General features: G+C 38.9%; 1 protein-coding gene across 1 annotated transcript; it reads right to left on the bottom strand.

The window, feature by feature from the left end:
* Positions 1–703: 703 nt before the first annotated feature.
* On the bottom strand, positions 704–20,331 carry LOC144631217 (uncharacterized). Its single transcript, XM_078489633.1, has 7 exons — positions 18,947–20,331; positions 11,350–11,810; positions 9,956–10,778; positions 9,240–9,510; positions 7,750–8,638; positions 6,791–7,255; positions 704–2,649 (listed from the first exon to the last, which is right to left on the bottom strand). The coding sequence occupies exons 1-7, from the start codon at positions 19,065–19,067 to the stop codon at positions 1,501–1,503; spliced, it is 4,179 nt and encodes a 1,392-aa protein (XP_078345759.1). The 5' UTR covers positions 19,068–20,331; the 3' UTR covers positions 704–1,500.
* Between the last annotated feature and the right edge of the window lie 3,630 nt (positions 20,332–23,961).

A 23,961-nucleotide genomic window follows, 5' to 3' on the forward strand; every position in this document is an offset into this window, starting at 1 on the left:
CAGTTAAAAGAAAACATTGTTTAATATGTCTAAGTTAATAGTTAGCATATAATAATGTGATTAATAAATACATGTCTATTTACAGTACAAGTTACATAAAATATTCGAGTAAATAACTTTACTAAGACCACAAATTTCTGTCCCTTTTTCCTCGCTTAGAGGGCAGCACGAAGTGTTAACTTCACAATTTTTCACTACAGTCCGTGGTTCATGCTAACTATATGTGTAAATATAAATGTTTGCTACTACGTTTGAAATTAATTACGCATGTCCTTTTGATTTGCAAGCGCAAAATGAATTATAAAAAACGTGTAACGAGCTTGACCAATTACAGCAAAGGTGTTCTCATGTCGACCAATCAGAAGCAAACCAACACAATCGCGAATTGGCTTGCACGATTTTCCCGCGCTTTTTTGCAAGTTATGCATTTTTACTCCAGTTTTTATCGCTCTATTTCATATGTGGCTATTATGTTTACGATTTATTATTACAGTTGAATCCCGCTATTTCGAACCGTCAAGGGAAGCAAAAATTAGTTCGAAATAGCCGATAGTAAATGACTGAAGGAAACTCCAAGGGAAATGGATTTTAGCTCGAAATAACGAGGAATTCGAAAATAACCGATTTCGAATAAGGCAACGGGAAAAATTAAACACTACCGTAATACGAGTAGTCTTTTAAAAATAAAAATAAACGGAAAGTACAACATGCAAAAATAATCGAACTTGTTATAAAAGAACGAGAATGAAGCGTCAATTTCGTATGGGTTGCTAATAAACATTTTAGGCTATTATACTGTGCCTGCAAACTCCTACAATGGGCTAAAACTAAAACTTGTTTGTTTTGCTTGCTTACTTTGTACTTCGCTAACTACAGGAAACGTCTCGTTTTCATGTGATTCAGTGCAATTCCGATATGGCGAATAAATCTTGATCACCAAACTTCGCTGGTTTTTCCTATTTATGTTACGAGACCCTATAATAAAGAATGTATAAGCCAATGACGAGCACATTTCTCGGTCCCAAGCCAAACATCTGTTGCAAATTCATTTGGATGTGAAGAACATGTAATTTTTGTTATTATAAATATTGAACAAAACAAGTTTCGTTCCTTTGGAGGATGTTTAAAAATTTATAAACTTAGATTAGGTTGTTATAAAAACGTTTTTGCTCGGATGTAACAAACAAGTTTGTTTAAGACCCGAAAAATTCATTGTATCAGAGTTTTGTTTACAGCGAACATTTGATATAAGGAACAAATTTTGTTGCACAAGCAAGATCGTACGTAATATCAGGACTGCAACCGTGTTTAAAAGAATCGCGCACGACTTGAAACCTTAGCTAACATTGTGCCTCAATTTTGTGTCTGTTCACGTGATCACAATGCACGTGATCACATCGTGCGACAGTTTAGTGACAAGTCTGCGCGTCGTTCGTTGAGTTTGATTGACAGCGCTTCCCCCAGCGAACCTTGTGGTACATTAAGCTGGGTTTTTGTCGTTTACTTGTTTTGGGCAATGAACGGAGAACCCTTCCACTTGATCCCAGTGTTCCTCAACAGCACATCCACCATGGTAGTTCCTTGGGTTGGTAAATTGGTTCTGTCCTTCAACTGGTACAAAGCCGTGTTCACGTTTTCGTACCAAAATCGGTCTCCGTCGCGTAACACGCGGTACTGAAGAGCGATGATACGAGCAAAGGTTTCCCCCACACTTCCCCCCTCAACATGCGGCTCAGCCAAACCACCAATCCACAGGTCAACATCATCAATACTCGGGTAAACCTCCGCTAGCTTCTCTTGTAACTTCTTGTCAGGAGTTATATCAGCAAATGATTCACGTCTTGGCAAGCCTACTCCTTCACGGACAGCGTTATAATCTGGAATACCGTGATCTCTTCCTCTTTGAATGTTTATGGCCACAAGGTCGAGCCCCATTGTGTTTGTGCCGAACAGAAAGTTGCGCACCGAATCAGCGAACTGTAAGTCAACCTCTTGAGCCTTCTGCACCATCATGCCTCTTATCAGCGGTTCAATACCACCCTCATGGAGCACGCGCCCGGGATTGAAGTAGGCGTCACGCAAGGATAAATGACCGTTACCGATCATGGTCCAGTTCTCGTCCAGACGCGGCATAATATTTCCAACTTGACTGTGGCCAAATCTGAACGCAGCGGTGGCGAACTCATTGAAGATGCCAACCTTGATAGAAGCGTTGTATCCCTGATACTGCCCCAGGTTTTCGTACTCGACAAGGCCGATCACCGTGGGTAGAAACTCGTTCCAGACTATTTTCTGCCATTTAGCCCGAGCCAAAGCCCGCGCGTGCTGGAACAGAGTCTCGTCGTCCATATTCTCGTTACCAGGCTGCTGACGGAGCTCATCACAGATCAGATTGTGCTCACGTGACCATAGGGTGTGTAACGCAATAAGGCCTGGCTGCACGTTCACTCGGTTGTCTCCGGAGACTAGCATTTTTTCACGTGGTCCATTGAGGAGGTTCAAGTTGGTAACTTCTTTGGTGTTGAAGTCCAAGATATCACTAGACTGGTGTTTCAGTTTGCCGTTCTTCATGGTCCGTAGAACCTCTGCTCGCCCATCATCGCAGCCGTAAACCAGAGACAGGTCAATGAAAGCTGTAACTTTGTTGATCTGCCAAAAAACGAGAGATGATTATTGTTCATTAAAAAAGTATCAGATAAAATAACTTTTTTAGTCAGATTAGATTTCTGCAATTCACTTTTGTTTGGACTGCGTAAACAAACTTTAAAGAAGTTACAGCATGACCTGGATTCTGTTGACCACTTACTAACCCTACTTGATAAGTTCAAAAACCTCTCCGGTCTAGAAATTAACACAACAAAGTCTGAGGGAATGTGGCTTGGTCCATGGAAAAAGAAAAAAGAAACTCCCTTTGGCTTTCGTTGGCCGCGGGACCCAATAAAAGCTCTTCGTATCTTCTTTTCGTATGACACAAATAAAACCAACGAGTTAAACTTTGCAGAGAAAATCCGGAACTTAGAAAAGACGCTTAATAGTTGGAAGAGAAGAAATTAACCACTCTACGGGAAAATAAACATTGTGAAAACTTTCGGACTTTCAAAATTAATCTACAATGCATCTGTTCTTGTTATTCCAGAAAATTTTATTAAAGAAATCGAGAAATTGATTTTTGACTTTATTTGGGATGGAAAGCCCGCAAAGATAAAAAAATCAATTATCATTGGTGAAAAAAAAAAACACGGCGGTCTTAAAATGACTGACTTTAACATCATGAATAAAGCTTTAAAGATTGCTTGGATACCACGTTTGCAAACCAATACTGACGCGTCCTGGAAGATAATCCCTGAGATCGCATTAGAATATCATGGAGGACTCTCTTTTCTAACACGCTGCAATTATGATATCAACTCGCTGCAACTTAACCGCCTCCCAGGCTTCTATCACGAAGTCTTAAAACATTGGCAGAGCTCAAAACAAGCCTTTCAGAACAACACATCTCTACACAACGAAATAATTTGGAACAACCGCAACATAAAAATCGAGGGTAATACACCTTTTTACAAAAATTGGTTCGAAAAAAGTATTCTACGTATTAAAGACCTTCTCCAAAATGATGGTAGTTTCCTTTCTTTTGAACAATTCTCCGAAAAATTTCATCTTGAAACACCTTTTACTTTATATTTTGGATTGATCAATTCCATTCCGAATGACTGGAAATAATAATTAAAAGAACTCCCCGGGAAACAGCAGAAAATGGAAATCATAAAACAAACATAATTTCTACCAAAAACGTCTACTCCGCTATTTTAACTGAAAACGTATTTTTACCCCCAACCGCTGAAAGCAAAATTTTAAGGTACGGTTTTAACCGAGCAAACTTAACAAAGTTTATGAATTACCCTTCCAGATAAATCAAAGAGCTCTTCGAGCCACGACTGAATTTTTTTGCCAAGTTTAAAAGTTTAGTTTTCATTCCTTGAAAATTTATGAGCAGCAGGTGATTCAAACATTTCTTTGATGCACATGATAACAGATAAACGGCGCAATGTCAATTACATTGATATAAGATATTTTCGTCTCACGTGACTAAGTGCGCATAAGTAGCGCAGTCGGGTAGGCATCTGACTGCGGATCGATAATAACGCTGTAAAAAAAATATATTAGACTGATTCAGGTACAAATGTAATATTGTGCTGTTTCATCTGAAAAGCTTTTCCTTTTATTGGGAACAAGCAGCCACGCACTCGATTTTAGCCAACGCTCTGGTTTCTAGATAGATCCATCGCTTATGAAGCTTATGTGAAACCCGATTTAGTTTTCGAATGCTCCTACATTCGACTACATGTACTACGCTAGCTCGAAAGATAGACACGAAAGTCATCGATCGATTAATGCAGATTGCTGGCTCTCAATGTTCACTTTTTTGGCGGTCGATTACTTAATTCTTCACGTAATTGTCAGCCATATTTTGTTTCTTTGCTTCTGGTTTTTCTTGTAAACCCCTTTAAATTTAAAAGACCGCCTTTATACGGCCGCCTTGCTACACTCTTTCTACAAGTATATCTGCTGGTCAGCGGAGTTGCAATGAGAAGTTTACAGATGATGGACCAACCGAAAACCGACCAACCAAGGCTACCCACAATACTCCTGAATAAATTCAGTCGTAAAAATGACAAAAAGATATCAATGTTTCAATATAAACTTATTCATAATATCCTTCCAACAAAAGTTAGCTTTTTTAGAGCCAAAATATCAGATAGTGATTTATGCCCTCAATGTCTCACTGACAGACACTCTTTAGATCACATGTTCTTACATTGCTCTTCAACTTTATCTTTTTGGAATTTATTTCAAAACTGGTGGTCCAGCAAAACTAAAGAAAAGATCACATTATCAAACAGTATGATTTTATATGGAATTCTTGACAAAGAGACGCACTTGTACTCTTTAAACTACACACTTCTCATTGCGAAATACTCTATATTCTGTAAATGCTTACACGATGAAAAACTATGCTTCGAAAGTTTTCTGTCACTCTTAAAAGAAAGACTTAATATACAAAGAGAAATCGCGATCCAAAATAACAAACTGCCTGAATTCAAAGAAATATATGAAAATCTTTGTAGTTTTTTATTTCTTTTTTTTTTCCTCATAACTACAAGTACGTAATCTTTTTTTTTTTTTTTTCAATACTACTATTTCTACGTTTTCTTTGTATCCTTGTATAATTAAGTTTAACGATAAATGTATGCACTGTATGTAAAACAAATTGTAACGCATGTAAATACCTTTATAATTTTTTCTTATTATTTTTTTCTTTATTCCTGTTAGTTTTTATTGTTTCCTTGTACTGTAAGCCCTATCACCAATAAAGCTTTTTATTGCAAAAAAAAAAAAAAAATGCTCAGAATGTAGCAGCCTGGATTGTGACACTTACGCGAAAATGTGAACATATTACACCGGTACTTTATAACCTTCACTGGCTACCAATAGAAGAGCGCATAATATTTAAGATACTTCTTATGACATTCAAGTGTTTAATGGGCTTAGCCCCAACTTATCTGTCTGATATGATCAAGAGATATGTCCCGAGACGTAATCTACGTTCTATAAATGGCCATCGCTTGGATGATGTCGTTTATAATTTGCGCAGCTACGGATTTCGAGCTTTTTCTGTAGCCTCGCCACAACTCTGGAATGCCTTACCTTTAGACATTCGATCGTGCAATGGCATTTCAGAGTTTAAGCTTTTAGTTAGATATTTTTTACAATTTAGTGTATTTTTACAATTAACTTAGGTGAATTAGTTAGCCTTTTTATTCTTTTTAATTATTTTATTGATTTTTTTTTATTATATACAAATTGTAACTTTTTTAATATAGATATGTAATTTTTAATTGTAAATAACTTGTAAAGCGCTATTGGTTAGAAATAGAAAGAGCGCTTTATAAATAAAGTATTATTATTTTTATTATTATTATTATTATTATTATTATTACTGAGCATTTTAATTCTGCAAAATGTAGACGGCAGACAGATCCTAACGGCGTAAGCGACAAAAGAACTAAACAAAGCGGATTAAAGAACTAAATATTTTAAACAAACAGTCCCAGATGAAGGTGTGTGTTGCAAACGTAAATCTAGGACAAATTTGTATCAAAAAGTTAAGTTGCCACGCCGTTAGGATCAGTCTCCGTCTATACTTTTAACTAATTTACTGATCCAGGTATATGAGAAATACGGCATTACTCATCGTTTTGTTGTTGTGGTCTTGCACTTTTTTTATTACATTTGTTTTAATTTTCTTATATATCAAGACGTTTTCTTCATAAAAGAAAGCAAATGTTGCCCATTTCAAACAGCATTCGCTCAATTAAGTACTAACCCTGCCCTTCATTTTTAAGTTTGATCAGATTAAAAAAGCTCCTTACAGTGTCAAATGTAATGGGCTATAGACGATAAAACCAAACAAAACTCTTTAAGTTTATTATCAGGTCACTTACCGAAATCTACAGTTTTTTCCTCGTAAATTGCCTTTTCTGTTCAAAATGAGACCAGATGCAAACTTTTTCCATAGTGTGAAACGACTAATTCAACTCGGGAATTGGTTTCCATTAAATTAAAATCTTTTTGAGACAGGTTTTTATTAGATCCTACGAATAGGTTTGTTTGGGTCTTTTTTTTGTTAGGGCCTCATTTTGTAATACAGTAATGAATGCGTACTGAGCCACTACCACACCTAAAAATAGCTTCCTACAAGGGATTGGGAGCTAACTTTCGCCAAACGTACCTGCTCACGTGGTCTTCCATGCATTTTACCGCTGGTCTGTAGGATCCCAGATCTCCTAAATCGCATTATCTCTTTGCCTGTGCCATGCGGGTCGAACCACGGGTCACCCTCGGGAATCGGGATACCTAGATTGTCAGTGGTGAGGAAATTTGCGTACGGTGTGGCGAAGTCAGTGTCATGAGCCAGCATCTGACCGAAGTGCATGTGAAAGTCATTCAGGCCAGCTTTGCTGTAAATATCAACCCGCTGGTCGCAAACAACGTTGGAAATAAGTCGAGGGCTTGACCTGTTTGAGCCCGCGGGTGCGTCGAAACCGTCGTCGTAAGCTGGTGGTAACAGACGCAGCAGCGGCATAAACGGTTTGCCGCAGTCGGGTTGGGTGGGGTTGTTGTTCACGGCGTCCAAGCGTGCAAACTTTTCTGATAACTGGTCTGGTGAGGCCGCGGGGGTCTCCACTTTGTTGACCTAAAGATAGTAAAGAACAGAGATTTTATTTAGTGTTTTTCTTCATTAGGGAGTCGTAAAGCTGTCATCTCAAAATTAAAGGAAAATAAATCAGGGAGACACAGCAAAACTATTTCAACGTGACTGTGCCTGTAAATAGTTATATGAGAAACTGAAATACCGTAAAATTCCGGTTATAAGCCCAGATTATACAACTTGTAGGGGTTTTGGGCTTTTTCAAACGGAGGGGCTTATATCCAGGGGGAGAGGGCCTTAAAAGCGGAATAAAAAACTTTTCAAAACGGGCCAGGGGGGTGTATCGAAAAACGCTTTTGTTTAAAAAGTGACAATAAAACAACATTTTGCCCTGTTCAGTACTATCATTCATCAGAGGGGGGGGGGGGGCTTATTTTTGGAGGGGTTGGACTTATAACCGAAATTACAACACTCTTTTACCGTTCTTCTCCTATCCCTTCCCTTCTCTTTCCCCACGTTCTAACTCACTCCGGCCTTACCTTGACATTGACTGTCGCAATAGCTGTGCTCACTCCATCGCCAACAGCGTAATTGAAACTATCTTCGCCAAAAAATTCCGCGTCAGGATAGTAAGTCACGTGCTTAGGTCCCACCACCACTTGTCCGTGCTCTGGTGCCCGGGTCACCTCCTTCACTAGCAACTTGGTGCAGCTTGGAACCGATTCACTGGGGTTCGTTGTCTCCTCGACTGCATTTCGATGACCCCAGATGTCACGCACTGTAACAGATGATCGCCGGCGCACGTTGTGAATAATCCGCGTGTTGTTGGTGGCCGGCCAGTAGACGCGGATTTGGAAAGTGTCAGCGGTTTCCGAGCCCAACCCGAAATGTGCAACGTATTCGCCTTGAGCTGAGAACCCGGATGAGCTTCGCACCTCGCGAATGACTTCCTTCTCTAGCCGAGGAGAATACATGTAGACCCACGCGCCATAACTTTCTCTGTCGACGCTGGCCTCGAGAACTTTGACGCGAATGTAATCCTTGCTGTTACCTCCAACGTTGCGATAAAGAACTGGGCGATTGGCGGTGTTTGCAATGAAAACGTCCAAGTCGCCATCTTCTTCGTAGTCGAAGATGAACACTCCTCGTCCATCAAAAACATCAGTTACGCCCATCTTGGGTCCAGTTTCCTCAAACTGGACTTGCCCGTTGTTATCCTCGAAAAACCTGTTTTGGTATAGGTGCGTTGGAGTGTGGTGAAGAAAATCTGTATCAGTCACTTCCGGGTCATCAAACCCATTTGTGTGAATGAGATCTTGATCGCCGTCGTTGTCGTAGTCGAAAAACGATGCACCCCAGGCCCAGTTCCCGTAACGAAGTGGACCGACCGCGTCAGTCTGGTCCGAGAATTTACGACCTCCTTCGTTCCTGTAAAAGCAATCAAACGATCAAATAGGTGAGAAAGAGTGAAATTGTTCAGTAGCATACCGCGGGACAAAAAGCACTATCTTTCGCATTAAAAATGGTCAAAAACATCTGATCAAGTTTTAAGCAAATGAAAGGTCTCTGTTATAGACACTACTTGTGAGCTAAGATGTCATTGTGCCCTAACAGCACTTCGATTTATTTTAAAATCAAAATTATCCAAGATTCCAGTTGCCACGGTGGTAGATTTTGCATTAAGCCCATCAATTCCTAAATCAATGACTGACATGATATTGGTGAAGGGGGAGCAAAATCGTGTTACCGGCCCAAAGGACAAGTTTTATGGACCAATCACAGATATATTTATATTTAGTTATTTTAAATTAAATCAGTTCCTTTTGATTCTTGGAACTCTTGTCATGCGTTTTCTACACGAGCCTCTGGCTCGGACATGTTACGGCAATGTCGTCCCCCGTATGACGTTTATAATTGATTGTTTGATTGATTGATTAATTAAATGATGACTTTCGATGGTCGTTGTTGACCTCAAACTAGACAAACAGGTTAGGCGTTGGTGTTCAGCTCGTTTTCTGCTACTGCTCACCTGAAAAGCCTGTTTCCAGTATTTCCAAATATGATTCCTCCACCGAGATACACTTCTCTGAAAGGCTCCATCTGTTCCTTAGACATGTAAATACTGCTGACAAACCAGTCCTGCAGGCCATCAAGATCATAGTCCGCTACTGTAGAACCCATGCCATTCTCGTCCGTGCCAACACCGCTCTCGTCAGTCCCCTCTGTGAACGTTCCGTCACCGTTGTTCCAGTAAATAGCGCTGGTTTTGAAATCACCATTCACAACGAGGTCTTGGTGACCTAAAGCACATTTTAACAGGTCACTGATGTTATATTTGAATATCTTGTAGGGAAGAAGTAGTAGCGTTGCAAAATTATTTCTTGACCAGAGCCAGTGATTCGAGACAGTGACTCTTGTGTCACTTTTATGTCAAAGACATACAAATTTAACATTGCGAAGCCGCACTCTAGGAATAAGAGAGAAGGCGGGAGGGGGGAGACGCCTATGCGTGTCAACTTTCATGTAGACAGCAGACAATAATATTACAGTTCTTATTGTTGTTTAAAACTTGTGATATTTTGCGAAGAAAACTTATGTCGAGGAATTCAAAAAAGCCAAACATCCAAACTATTTTAAACAGGGATTTCATCTCATTCCACACAGTGACTCTTGGTGCAGTGTGGAGATATTATTAAAACTTAAAAAGACTCCTAGTTTTTACTCTTAATAACATTAATTTCTCACCATCGTTGTCCAAATCGGTGAACATGGCTGCCAACTTAAACGGCCCTGGGATAATGTCTCTGAGCAAGCCGGTATTCATGACACCGTAATACCTCACATCAACGCCACCAAACCTGTCAGCGGCTACTGTTGGCTCTTTGGTCTTCCCCAGTCCCGCCTCTTCCGTTACATCTTCAAAGTGTCCCGGTTTGCCTTGCGCTCCAAGGTTTCTGAGCAGGCGACAGTTTGAGTGAGTATAGTTTTTGTAATCAAAGCCGAGATCAAGATGAGGGAGCCATTCGGTGGTGTACATGTCAAGCCAACCATCTTTGTCATAATCCCCAACTGCAATAGTCATGGTACTTGTTTTGTATGGTGCTATCACAGGCCTCAAGGCGACGCCCCTCTCCTCGGCCTCCTCTGTAAAATGGCCCATGCCATCATTTATGTAAAGATAAAATCTACTCTCCGCCATGGTACCCACGTAAAGGTCCATGTCTCCATCGTTATCTACGTCTATCCAAGCTACAGCTGACGAGCGGTGGAAAGCAGTGGAGCTCAGGTTGGCTTCGGCAGTGAAGTCCTTGAACGTTCCGTTACCAAGGTTACGCCAGAGCTGATCTGGACCATCCATGCGCGCGTAGTAAATATCCATGAGCCCGTCGCCATCGTAGTCTGCGGTTGCTGCCGCACCAGAGCTGATCTCTACGATACAAAACGAACCAGGAATCCAGATTTTTAGCCTTGGATCAAACTGGTCAAACAGGCAATCTGGAGCTTTGGGTGGTTTCTGCTGAACGGCGGTCATGCCAAGAGGCACTGCTACGTCTTCGAATTTCATCTGCTGTTGAAATATATAATCTTTAGAATAAAATATTAAATAGATTTAGCCAAGCCTAAAAGCGGAGCTCCCAATTTACTGACCAATAATAGAAAAAATTTGAGCCCGCGATATAATCTTTATTTGAGCATTACGTTCAGGAAGGAGGCGCCGGTGGCCTAATGGTTAGCGCGCGATGGACTCCGGATTGAGCGGATATCCGGGCTCGAGCTTCCTGACCGGGACACTGCGTTGTGTTCTCGGGCAAGAGACTTTACTGACTTTACTTTCTCTTCAACCAGGTGTATAAATGTTGGGGGGGGGGGGGGTAAATGGAGTCCGGCGAATTCAGTGCCCCAGGTTCGCTGGGGGTAGCCGTGCCATGGATTAGCATCCCATCATGCTATGGATACCGGGATAAGCTCCTGCCCGATGGGTCACTAGGCGCATAGGCAGACTTTACCTTTTCTAATCAGTGGCAAATGAGAAAAAATGTTCTTATAACTTGAGTAAACAAACAATGAGCGAGCGAAGATATGGAGGTATAGTCACTTAGGCTAAACGTCTTACTGCAAATTATAAGTTAGCTAAGTACCTGCTTCCCATCCGAGAAATGTTTCTCCTCCGTTGTTATACACACTCCTGACCCATCCTTGCTGTAATCATTCTTTAACACCGGGATATGCACGTGACCATCATCGGTTGTCATGGTGACCTCATCAGACTGCGCCATAATAGGGTCGGGCTTCGGTCGAACAATGATCCTAGCTTGGAGTTTGCCATCGGAAGTCGTCGTAAGATTTTCGTAAAGATACGAATACATAAAGACGTCCTCGCCTGAGAAGTCTTGGTTTGGTATGTACGTTGCCTGAGCGTCACACATTTCGTTTTGTATGTTGAGGTTCCCGTCTGGTGAACTCGCAAATGCGCCATATTTTGGTTGCTTGACAATGATAACCTTTGGAGCTAGCTTGTCAGAAGCTTTGTTAAACTTCAAAAAATCAAACGTGACCGACTCGTCTTCATCTGTGGTGATGGTGAAAGAGTCTTCCAAACCTGTGACAAATATATCATTGATTGCAGTCAGTGTTTTATGTCGTTACTCGTAAAGAATGTTTTCCCAATGTTATTTTTTTCGAAAATTTAAAAATAAATAAAAATAATAATAATAATAACAAAAGTAAAAAATTGAAACAAGATAACTTTAGAGGCCATAAAATGGCGTAAATAAAACACTGATCTTGGCAGACCTAAACCCCAGATTTTTCTTTGTATTAACGATATTTGGGAAAAATGTGAGGATTTTAAAAAAATGCTTCCCCCATTATAGCTAACAGCTTCGGCATTACTCCATTCACATTACATCACACACCATACTGTCAATCAAAAAATCCAAAAGTCACTGAAATTAAGTATTTTAAAATCTTACTGACTGTATGTAAAAGTTAGTTCATTGATAAAATGGAAATACTTTTTCTGCTTTGATCTTCAGAGCAAAGTAGTGTATAGACAGGACCTTGCACATGATGGCCACTTAACATTGCTGACATTAGCTACATGCATGTTACGAAACCGACTTCGTGGAATGTTGTATAGGTTGATTACTAAAGTGCAAATATCGTGTCTCGCTTTTGAGAAAGATGCTCAGTCGAGTCATAAAAAATATCACAAGTTTGAATATCTTAAGCAAAACAGTGCAGGCATGAAGATATGTATTTGTGATAAAAAGAAAACTCTCGTTCAAGGTTCCCGGCTGCCAGTCAGTGCCAGTCACCAATTTCAAACACTGTATCTGCAAAGCGAAGCAGTGCTTTAGAGACACTTTACGTAAGGACTAGTAACACTGCTGCTACAAATAACATGTTAAAAGGACGGCTTTGAAGAGATCTTCATTTTAGTCCAATGTCAGATGAAATGTGTTCATTATCACGCTGCCTTCAGTAGAAAAATGGGCAATGCCTGTGTCTGCAAGCCAGGATCACGAATTGTTTTGCAAAATCAGTCCAATATTTGCACTAGCTATTTTTATTTTCCTTTGATATCATGATCATCTATAAGTGATATCGTAAGAGTCACAAAAATAAACTGAAGAGAGCCTCCCAGAAGGTGATACAAGTTTTCTTGCTCCTTAAGAAAATTTTCATTAATACTATAGAAACTGCTTGTTCTCTTAAAATAATTCAAAAATGTATTTGTTTCCCAGAAATAAACGACCAAGTTCCTTTATTTTAAAAAGCCCTTGGAGGCCCTCCGAAATGTGTTGCAAACTACTGTTAGTGGTTTTCTTCCCCAAACCTATAATTCAGGCAAGTTATTTTCTCCTTCTGCTACTCATCTCTAATTTATTTGGGCGTTGTTCATAGAGGTTAACATCTTTCGTCCGGCACCGTGAAATGGTATTGCTTGAGGAATGTTTTCGACATTCCGATGCATCACTGTGAAGGAGTATTTCTATGTTTCAAATTGAGGCTTTGTTGGTCGCATTGCGTGAAAAGGCAATGACGATGGTGATGATGTTTCAGGAGAGAAAAGGTAAGGCCTTGTGTCAGTTTCCAAGGATTTTTAAAAGGCCCAATGCGGTGGTTTTGTTGCAGTTACCTTTTGAGAAAACCTAACTTTGTGGTTTATAATTGCACAATCACAGTTTATCTACAATATTATCTGATCTTTTAGCCAGCTCGCCCTTCGCCCTCGTCGGCTTAGTATCAGTTGATATTCCGCACGATTTCGCAAGACAATTGTTAAATATTTGTGCCAGAGGTCATCTGTTATGTGCTGGGTACGCCAAGGTGACGAATATTTGCTACGGCCGTAACTTATGTCAAAACACTGTAAATCGAATCAACCCAACCACTCATGTGTATAGAAATGAAATTTGTTTGTTCCAGATGACTAGGATGCGTAAAACACTGCAAAATACGTAGTGGATTCGATTGTAGAATTTTTATGACGTCAGAGGTAAAGGGCCAATAGGCTTCTGGGAAGGCCTGTCATGTGTTCCGCGTTTCACTTGTAAAATGGTTCAGTATGTTTTATAGCCTGCTAATAGACGTGCTTCAAGTTTCAAAATGTTTCATTTTCGAGTGTTCCATGATTTTTTTGTGTTCAGTCTACAAAACATACATAAGTGAACGCGTTCTTTGTTTCACTGAGAAGTTATATATCAAACATAAGAGACAGTGTTTTATCGAGATATCCAAACACCGAGTAGTAAGTTGAAAATACGACGCGAAACAGAGTACGGTATCTTTGACGAAATTCGAGGTGTTTGGACAGCCGATGAAACATATTCGAGTGTTTGATATATCTCTTAATCGAAGCAAAAACTGCGGAGAAAACGGAGAAAAAATATCGTAAAAATCTGTGCTTATTAAGACCGGGTATCCAAACCTCCTTCACGGTTATCATTTTCTTTGTTTTTACTTGGTGAATTGTTAATGGGTTTGAGAATGTTTAAGCAATCCGGCATTTGGGAACAATCTGGCATTGCTGAAGGTCCTAAAGTATTTGCTAGAGAAAGTACCGAAGTTTAGCGGTCTAATAAAACAATGGACATAAACTTTGAGTTTTGCAGGCTTCTAAAATTGTAGTCAATCCCATAGCCCCTGTCTCAAATTGTTTATATCTTTGTTAGTTTCTGTCCGCCTTTTTTTCGTGGCTTCAACAACCGAAACTACGATAACGGACGGCAGAGAAGCAGTAACGTTACAAGCCACGTGCTAATGGATTGCACGGGAAGTAATTATGCTTTGACTGGCTGAGAAATTTGAAAAGCTGGCAAAAAATGTTGTGCCTGTCAGGGTTTTAAATTTTCACTGAGCAGCTTTAATATATCTTGTCTGGCAGTTCAGCCAAGGCAAGTATTTAATTGTAATTTTACAGGCCTTTATCATAGAAGGTAACCTCCTCCTAAAACAAAGTTGACTTAAAAATAGTAGAAATAGAAGAAAAAAATGACATGAAATTTGTCGGATAGAGGTTATTTAAAGAAGGTGCTGGAACATGCTAGCTGGAAAGTGATCTTTACTTTAGCTTTACCAAAATTGTTTACTACTAATTACAAGCCCTCTTAAGTTTTTCAAGCATTTTAACTGCCATAATATGAAATCCGTTATACCGGATTTCAGTGTTAAAATATGCCTGATACCTCTTCTTTGCAGGTTCTACGGTATTACGAACTGAATACAGAACTTAGCAAGCGTAAAAACGAAGTAAATATATGTATGATTTAACTTCAACTTCTGACTCAAAATGTCGACCACATGTATCATTTACAATGGCTTTGGTAAAACTCTTTACCACAACTCATACAGTACTGTAAAGTGTGTAAAGTGTATAGCTTTTGGTAAAGCTCTTCGCTTCTACCTCATCTTCGAAACTTTATTCCTTCGGGAAAACGAAGTTGACTATATAATCTTAATGGATTGCCAGAATAAAGTTCGTTGCCATGTGATTACGAATGTTTTTTCAAAGTCGTAAATTCTTCTCAGAGGGGCGCACAGATTACTCTTTGAGGGCGGAAATTGTAAGTATTAGAGATTAGAAAGGTTACGAGTAACGGTCGATAGCAGGCGGAAATTCATACAATTACTTTCCTGTTTATTTTAAATTGCACAGCTTGAAAATTTTGACGAGTGATTCATACTCTGAGGGGATCTGGGATCGGGAGGAAATGATTGTAAGAGCTCCTGAAGAACAATCTAGTGTTATTAGGGTGACTTCAAAAGACGAAAAATGTTATTGTTAACACTTGGAAACCAAATGCTTGAAGAAAAAACATTGTTAATCTAACAATTTACGTCCCACCTTTCTGAAACTCCTAACATCAAAGTTATATATTGATAAAATTTGTGAAAGAAAAATGAATGGAATATTAGTCATTGAGCGTTTATTTAAGACCAAAACAAAACAATACCAAACAAGGGACTTTGCCTTGCCTCGAGTCAGGGGGCAAAGTGAAAATGCTAGCTTTTGACCATAGAAAGTATCTAAACCATTAGGATGTTGTCGAAGAACAACTGTAGTTGAACAGGAAACTACAGATAATAAATGAATTGAACGGTTCGGCATCATGGAAAGGTTGTAAACTATTTCTTTCAAAGTTTTCTCATGGGCACAAAAGCGACTTATGAATTGACTAAATGATCTGTTCCATTAACATCTTTGCAAAATGTTGAATGCGCGATGGCCTCAGTGAGGAAACCAAATCTTTTAAAGAATGAAAAAATAATTCAACTATTACAAGTTATTTTCGTTCTGTGAGATTTTGTTGTGCTTCTGGTGCGATATGGGCATTATACACAGTGAGCACGCAATAAGAGCAAAATTAAAACCCGCTTTTGCTTAAGTTCGTTGTATGACTAATGCAAATTCTGTTTTCTCGACAAAACCAAATTAATCTCTTCTATATAGCATTCGCAAAGCGTCACCGGCGGTTTTTTTTTAATTATTAGCGAATCCGATTGTCCCACGTAAACACTTCAGTGTCGTTAAAACTACTTATAGTACTAGTAGAAGAAGAACTAAATGAAAACCACAAAAGCAAGCGAATAATTTTTATTACGGACCAACAAACATCTCAGTTAGCCCGACAAATGTACAACCAAAGTTTTTGTTTCGCTTAACATTACCAGTTTCAAAGACCAAATCAGTGCTTTGTTATGCTTTTGTGTGGCGGAAAAATGGATATTCCTATGTTGTTAACTTATGTCACCGCTATTAATATTCCTATACTTGAGGGCCAAGCTATAAATATCTACATAAAGCATTTGCCCGTAATAAGGCAACTTGCTTGATTTGGGCGTGATGCATTAACAATTCAACGCAATATACCAATGGGAGGGTACTTAAAGAATGTTCACTGTTTCAACATAGTGTTACAAGATAATAAAGTAGTAACAGTTTCCGAAACTACCAGAGAGCACCGAACTGACTGACTTACTAAAGAAACATATTTCATCGGCGAAACTGCGAAGTGCATGTCATGATTGAAGTAGACATTGTGTCTCGAGGCCCACTCGGAAGGCTCTTGAACGAAGAGCAGATATTTTAAAAATCTGAGAGCATACATTTTTTCCTGTTTACTTAGATACCCCACACGGTTACTATACGAGATCGAGGAGTGCTAAACAATTAACGAGAGAGTGCAATGAAAGCCATGTTTAGTAACTCCTCGAAAACAAGCCGCCATTTTATTAGAATTTGTAAGTGGCTTCGGAACATTCTTGTCACAAGAAATGCTTTACTACCATTTGCCCTTTAATATTCCAGTATGTATGCGAGCTAAGAGTTAGCTATTTCAGTGAATTACGCGATAAAGGCAGTAGAAAATTCCAGGCAGATTATTTCTTCGAGAATAATAATTTCTACAAAGCCGTCCTCCGGAATATCCAACGAGAGTAACAAGTAAAACTCTTTTTCGTTAGTTGTCGTAAAGTTTTTATGGCCTTCCCACGTATTTTTACTTAAATATATTCAGTTTAAACAAACAAAGTTTTGCATGACCACAAGCCATTTTTTATACCTCTGGACCTATTCAACAATATTATAAGTGCACCGTTCTAAAATTAAAACCAACAACTGGCCATGAATGGTTCAATTTGTCGTTCCTAATAATCGTAACGTGGTTTGAAGCAATATCTTACGTGTTGTATGTACCATTTCAGATAGTGTATTAAAAAACGCCTTCCGGTTGTCCCTCGCTTGATTTTCACAACGACAAAAACAAAATACGGTATGAGCTTTAAAGATAACTTCACCGCTGAGTGAAATACCGCTTCGTTTTGTGGTAAAAAACAAATAGGCTGCAACAAGTGAAAGGGGCCGATTCCAAGAGGACCTCTTGAAAAGCGACTTTACGGGCTAATTGGATTCGCAAGAAAGAAAACAAATTAAATTTTTAGCGCAGAACGGCCGAATTTTGTTCTTTGTATTAAAAATCACCGCAATGCGCGCTATATAAATTGACCGCCCACTTAAATGACCCAGCTATTATTTTGTTCCATTGACATACGCATCAAAGTTTTTTCGCCCAATTGATAGCAATTGTTCTGTTGGCAAACATTCCAACTTCTCTACAACGAATTGTTACAGTTGTAATTGTGCATTCGAAATAGTTACAGAATCTTTTAAGTAACCTTATCAATTAACTAGATTTTTTAGTCCGGTTAATATCGCGCTCAATATCGTCCTAAGAACTATATTTCGCTTAAAGTTGTTAAAATACCAATATTGCAAGGAATTTTCAGTTTATATCACTTTGCTTTTGGTAAATTGGCCGTCAAATATCGTAAAAAATTTGAATTCCTTTGATGACAAAAGATAAATTTAGTCCACATCAGAATTCATCTCACAATATCCCGAAAGCTGTTGCCCAACTTTATGGTAAAACTGCAAACTTGAATAGAAGTATCTATTTCATACCATTAGATTAGATTTTTCACTTATTTTACCCCTTCTCGACTATGCGGCACATTGAAACGGAAATATTTGAACTGTTAGTTCTATTCACTTCGTTATTAAACCAAACAAAGCAAGTTTTTGTTCTTCGAACACAACTGGTAAAGCAAACGAGTCATTTATTGCTTTGGGCAAGAAATATCATACTTTCTAAGTAATTTAATATTAAAAGTAATTAATTAGTACAAATTTAGACACACGTTTCTCAACTCGGACTTCGTAATTAACCCATTATTTATTTACTTTTCGTAAGAATGCTTCGAACAGTTTTTAATCCTTGTGGCTTAAGAGCAATGGTCGACCCTTGCCCCGAACCAACTGTTAAGATTAAAGGAACTATCAATCTAAAACACTGAAGTTTTTGAGAATCATCGAACTTCGCTAAACATTGCCATCGGTGAAATTGGCGGATGTCATTTTCGCGCGAGTATGTTTTGTTCCTAAAAGTGCCTGCCCCTCGTGTGGGTCTCAAGAAATTCTTTTCTCTCTGACAAGTTGGAAGAACTTTGTAACGGTTTCCACCTAACGAGACGTGGCTAACCAACCGGTAGGGATTATAGAGGGATGAGTTTAAGGCCGATAAGGTCGACACACGTATCCCACAAAGTTTATAAATGAAGCGTGCGCTTGAGAAAATGAACTGGCTGCAACATAGGTTTGTGTATTTTAAGAAGGGTTGAAAACAACTTCTACACGAATCACAATCCTTAAAGCTTACAGAAAACTACACTTACCGTTAGTTGCAGTTCCAGCGAGGAGCAAAATCACGAAAATGAGTGTCATTTCCAAGTTGTGAAGCATCGGTTTCTTGTGAGGTGCGAGACGATTTCTCAAGACTGGATTTCTCATCAGCATACGACAGACCTACTGCCAGCTGTAATCAGCTTATCTGTATAAGTCCGCTCTGCTTTTATATCCGCTGGTTGGATGAGAATTCAGCTCCGCCCATTTCCACCTGAGTTAACACGGACATTGAAATCCATCGCTCCGCGGCAGTGTAAACGACCCTGCGCTGAATACAACAAGCTTACCCCTTTTTTGTTTCCCGGTCTTTGTTTGCGTAGGTTTCACGTCATCTGCAAACAGAGTTTATTTTTAATCGCAGATCTGTTTCCTTATGTCACGCAGCTTCCGAATTTTGGCTATCTTTGCAGTTTGGCGCTAAATTCTCCAGCTGCACGACCCCAGCTAAGCGCGTGGAGTTATTAACCACGATTATTTCAACCCCCCTTGGTGTTGAGTATGTTTTGTCGCCACACAGTGCCAAGTCTCGCAGTAGTCCTTCCTACCCTTTGTGTTTGTGCCCATTACTTAGGAATACGTCAAGAAGGTGTAGGTTTAGGGTCATTTAGCCAGTCAATCTCGTTTGGCACCTCTGCGTCTAAAACACCTATAACCAACACTGTCTTGCCATTTCCGATTACACTTAACACGAAGCGACATAACTTCGCTCGTAAATCAGGCTACTGACAAGGTGTCTCTAAACACTGCAAACCCCAATTCCCAGTGTGACGTTAGTTGGCAAATAAGTTTGAACTCGACTAGTTGTTGTTTCGATTTAATAGCTTTAGTTTCCTAGTCAATTGACGTGTGTTTTATCATGAGTTGATCGACACAACAACTTTGATAACTGCTTTTATTTGTTCGCAGCCAATCGGTGCTTTGAAAGAGAAATATTGGATTGTCTATGTGCGGAAGATAAAGTGGAATTATTCGACAGGTTAAAATGAGCTGATTGATCTTATTTTCCCAGTTATGCTTGTGTATCGTAAATCTTTTTATAGCGATAAAAGAGAGATTAGCAATGAAACTTTGCCCCCCAGAAAGATTTCACTTAGGCCTCAGTAAGTTACTGACTAAAGCTGCTAAATTCCGGATATTGTTCAACATGTTACAAACCCTCTCCAACGATGAATTATCCAAATAGACAACATTTTTAGCAGGAAGCTATCGAGATCGCCTACATAAAACATAAAGCAACTGTATGCGAGCTTTAAGCCGAACTGATATACTAAACAAAACGTTGATGATAGCACTTTTGATCGAAACTCGTTTTAAAGTTGTCCCTTCGCAGGTTTAGGTTGTTGATCCAATTTCCACCCATCGCTCGATCAATAGCGCATTAAATTTACAAACAGACCTTTTGACGCCTTGAATTTTATTATTTTGAGTGTTTCTGAAACGTACGTTCTCGATTCTTTCGTTGGCCTAATATTTCTAGGCATGTGTGTATATTATTTTACTGCAATTTCACTGCTTTGTAAAGCCCAGCTCACTTAACTTCATACCGCCCAAGTTTTTACACCAGCTAAAATAAATGTAACATAATAGGCAGCCATACAGGGCCTATATCGCTCTGGAAAAACATATTTAAGAACTTTCCCATAACTAAATTTACTCTATTTTTAACGGCCGTACGTAAACGTTTTATTGTCCTTTCGATTCCAAACACAAAGCTTTGTTTTGTTACGTTCAAGGTCGTTGAAGCAGTTCATTTTTAGTTCAAATACAATGCAGGAACGTTTCCGGAATTCGGTGGGCTTGAACCAAGCAACAATTAAACGCGTATTTTAATTTCTGTTGTTCAATTCACACAGCGACTAAAACTCAATTATTTTCTGAATATGCGACCAACCTTGAATTTTACAACCGGAAAAAAAATTGAATCCCTTTTATATAATAATGAAAGCGACTTTCATCCCAATTGTGCACAAACACGTTGTTAAAGGAATCACACCTGAATGAATTTAATGAGTTGTACCTCCTAGACTCTAACTAGGTAGATATGTTTTGTGCTAACAATTTGGAGTTAATCTCTTAAAGCAAATCTTGAGAGAAGGCCAGGCCGCCTGTGTCGTGATATCACCGAAAAACGATTTTGAAGGTACTACATTACAAGAGCTGTTTTTTGCTTTGTTTTGCTTTGACAAGCTCGGCTCACTTTAAAATAAACACGAAAGAAGTTGGTATAATATGCTGAACTATGCGAAAACTATATAATGCGCGCTCTGAAGATTCGAATCGAGAAACTCGCACCAACTTTTCTGACCAACAAAGAAGAGCTTTTTGTTGTACAAATTCACGGTCATTATAAGTAATTAATAAAACATTCCAAAACTAAATACTTTCATTTGAACTGTCAATTTGTTTTTAAATGTATAAGTTTTGTCCCGTCGATTCTCTTATTTGTTATTATTTTGTTTTGTTTTTCCTGTGCAAAATCCGAATGCAACCTGACGATGTGATGACATCAAACAACGACGGAAAATAGTTTCATTTCTACATTTGTGTCAGGCTGTGCGCGGAAGGGCAACTTAGCGTGAAACGACGAAACGCGGCGAAACGCGTAGTCGGAACGCCGTACAAACCGCCCGCGCTATAAGTGGGTGGTTAGAGTATAGGGCCAAGGCTATTGTTTAAAGCTCAATTAGGGCGCTGGTACAATTTCCTTAATAAGTCTAATCTATTTCCATCTTTGTTTTTCTCCCTCTATCTATTTCAGTGTTTGTATTTTACGTTGCCGCAAAATGAGATCTTTTTATAGGAATCTAGCTAGTTCTTCTGTATTTCCGTAGATTAGTCGATAGGGTATTGGAAGCCCGAGATTTGAAGGTCATTGCCATCTGTTATATCTGATCGAAATAAAAGATATTTTCCTGTGTGCGGTTAAATTGAGATTTTTTTCGGGCTCGACGATTTGTGATTATCACTAGTCAGCTGGGACTCAAGGCAGGCGCCTGTCCAAACTTATAATGTTTGATAGTCTGCTTTTTCAAGATCAGATCGCAATGAGCAGTATTAACAACATAAAACAAAATTAAACTTTACAATAATCCAGCGAAAACTGCTAGGTCTGAGTCAGTTCTCACGTGGAACTTGACAACAGACATATGACGGTAGTAAAGAAAATAAGTATGCAAATTATATTGGCAACGAACAACTCTGAAACTACGAATAAACTCGAAATTCTCTTTCTTTCAGGCATGGAGGCAAGATCTGAAGGATGTTTTCGGCTTTCTTTGCAATCCACAAATTCTCGCCTTGCCTTTACTGTTCCCGACTACGTGTAAAACGTTGGTTTATTACTGTTTAACCGCTTTACGGGTATCATAGCACTGCAAAGTAATCCAATTTGCAAGGCTTTACGTCTGAAAATATCATCAAGCTTTGAAGAATTTATAAACATGCCTCAAGTTTATTAAGTGACTGAATGTTTAACAAAATATTGTCACGTTCAGAGAAATAGTGCACAACCTTGATTTATTAGAAAGAATTCCAAACTTTTGCGATATGGAGCAACTTCTAAAATATCGCTTTCTTATTTTGAAAAGTGCAGCGGAGCATATAAACTGCATTTCCTTTGCGCAATTGGTGAAATCGACCACAAGGACCACAAGCGCCTGAAACACGTGTACTGATCAAAGGTTCCAAGAATATTGATCTTACGACAACCACAAGCCCAAAATAAAGGCAAATTCAGTATTTTGGGTCGGAATGTACTCTTTCTTCGGTATTGCCCAGGAATGTAGGTTCTGTGAGGTAGAAGAAAATATAGTTTTACAGCACTTACCATATTTAAGGCACGTTCGAGAGGTCTTGTTTTCCGGTAAAATGAGATAACATTTTAACATATCTTTCTCCATTAATTTTCAATCAGAAGTACTGAATACTGATTAACAAATACTGATAAGTATACTTACACGATTTTTTATTGTCGTAGTCCGTATTCCAGCGAAATTAAATTGAAAGATGTTTAATGATTAGTGAATGTGAAATAGTTCTTAGAAACGTTTTTTAATGTACTTATAATTATAAATTGATTGAATGATTTTGCCTGTGTCAATGACACACGCACTTAAACTCCTCAGTTAATTAAGTATATATAAGTATGGACACAAATATCTTGTTATCTACATTTATAAAGTACAAGCAAGTTAACATTGTTGAAAGGTTTGAGCCCGACAATTTAGCACTGCTTTATTTCTAAAGACGAGAGGTTGAATTCTGACTAATAGGTACGAATTTGTCTTGAGTAATAGGTACGAATCAGCACAGCCTGAAAAGTGAAACGCTCGTTCATGTAGTATCTAGGTCAGTATAAGTTCTTGGCACAGAACTTGTTAATTATATCGGGATTACTGTTGAACTGAAAGCTGCCATATTGCTTTTCAGTGTATTAAAATAGTTACAAAAGATATTACAAATTTAACCTAAAGACACATGTTGTGCCGCCAAATTGACGCCACTGCCCAAGGCCAGTAGATGAAGTACTTACAAAATATCATTGGATAAAAAGTTCGGCAGGCAGAATATTTCAAACAGAAAATACCATTTTTGGTCGTTTCGGGCAGTGAGTGTTATGCGACAGAATAAGAAATTTCCGGAAAAATTAGCCAAATAGTCGGTAATAAATCAAACATATAAAACTTGTGATAATAACGTCAAAATCATAAATAACTACAAAACTATTATCGCAGGAAATGCGGATGGAAAAATCCAATATGAAGTCTACCAGTTTTGGAAAAAAACTATTACGCACTTAGCCAGGTTTGTTGGGAGGCAGGATGGCCTAGTTGGGGCGCTGGATTTGTGATCCGGAGGTCCCGGGTTCAAATCCCCCACCCTGCCACTAGATGGATTTGTGTTTGGTCCCAAATTCAGCTCCTCCACGCTTTGTAAATAGCCAACTGGTCAGCCTCCTGCCAGTTGGGATTTTTAACAAGTTACGGTTTGATTTCCAATATTTGTT

This window comes from Oculina patagonica, chromosome 11 (genome assembly GCF_052425735.1).
Source record: "Oculina patagonica isolate OP01 chromosome 11, crgOcupat, whole genome shotgun sequence".
Lineage (NCBI taxonomy): Eukaryota > Metazoa > Cnidaria > Anthozoa > Scleractinia > Oculinidae > Oculina > Oculina patagonica.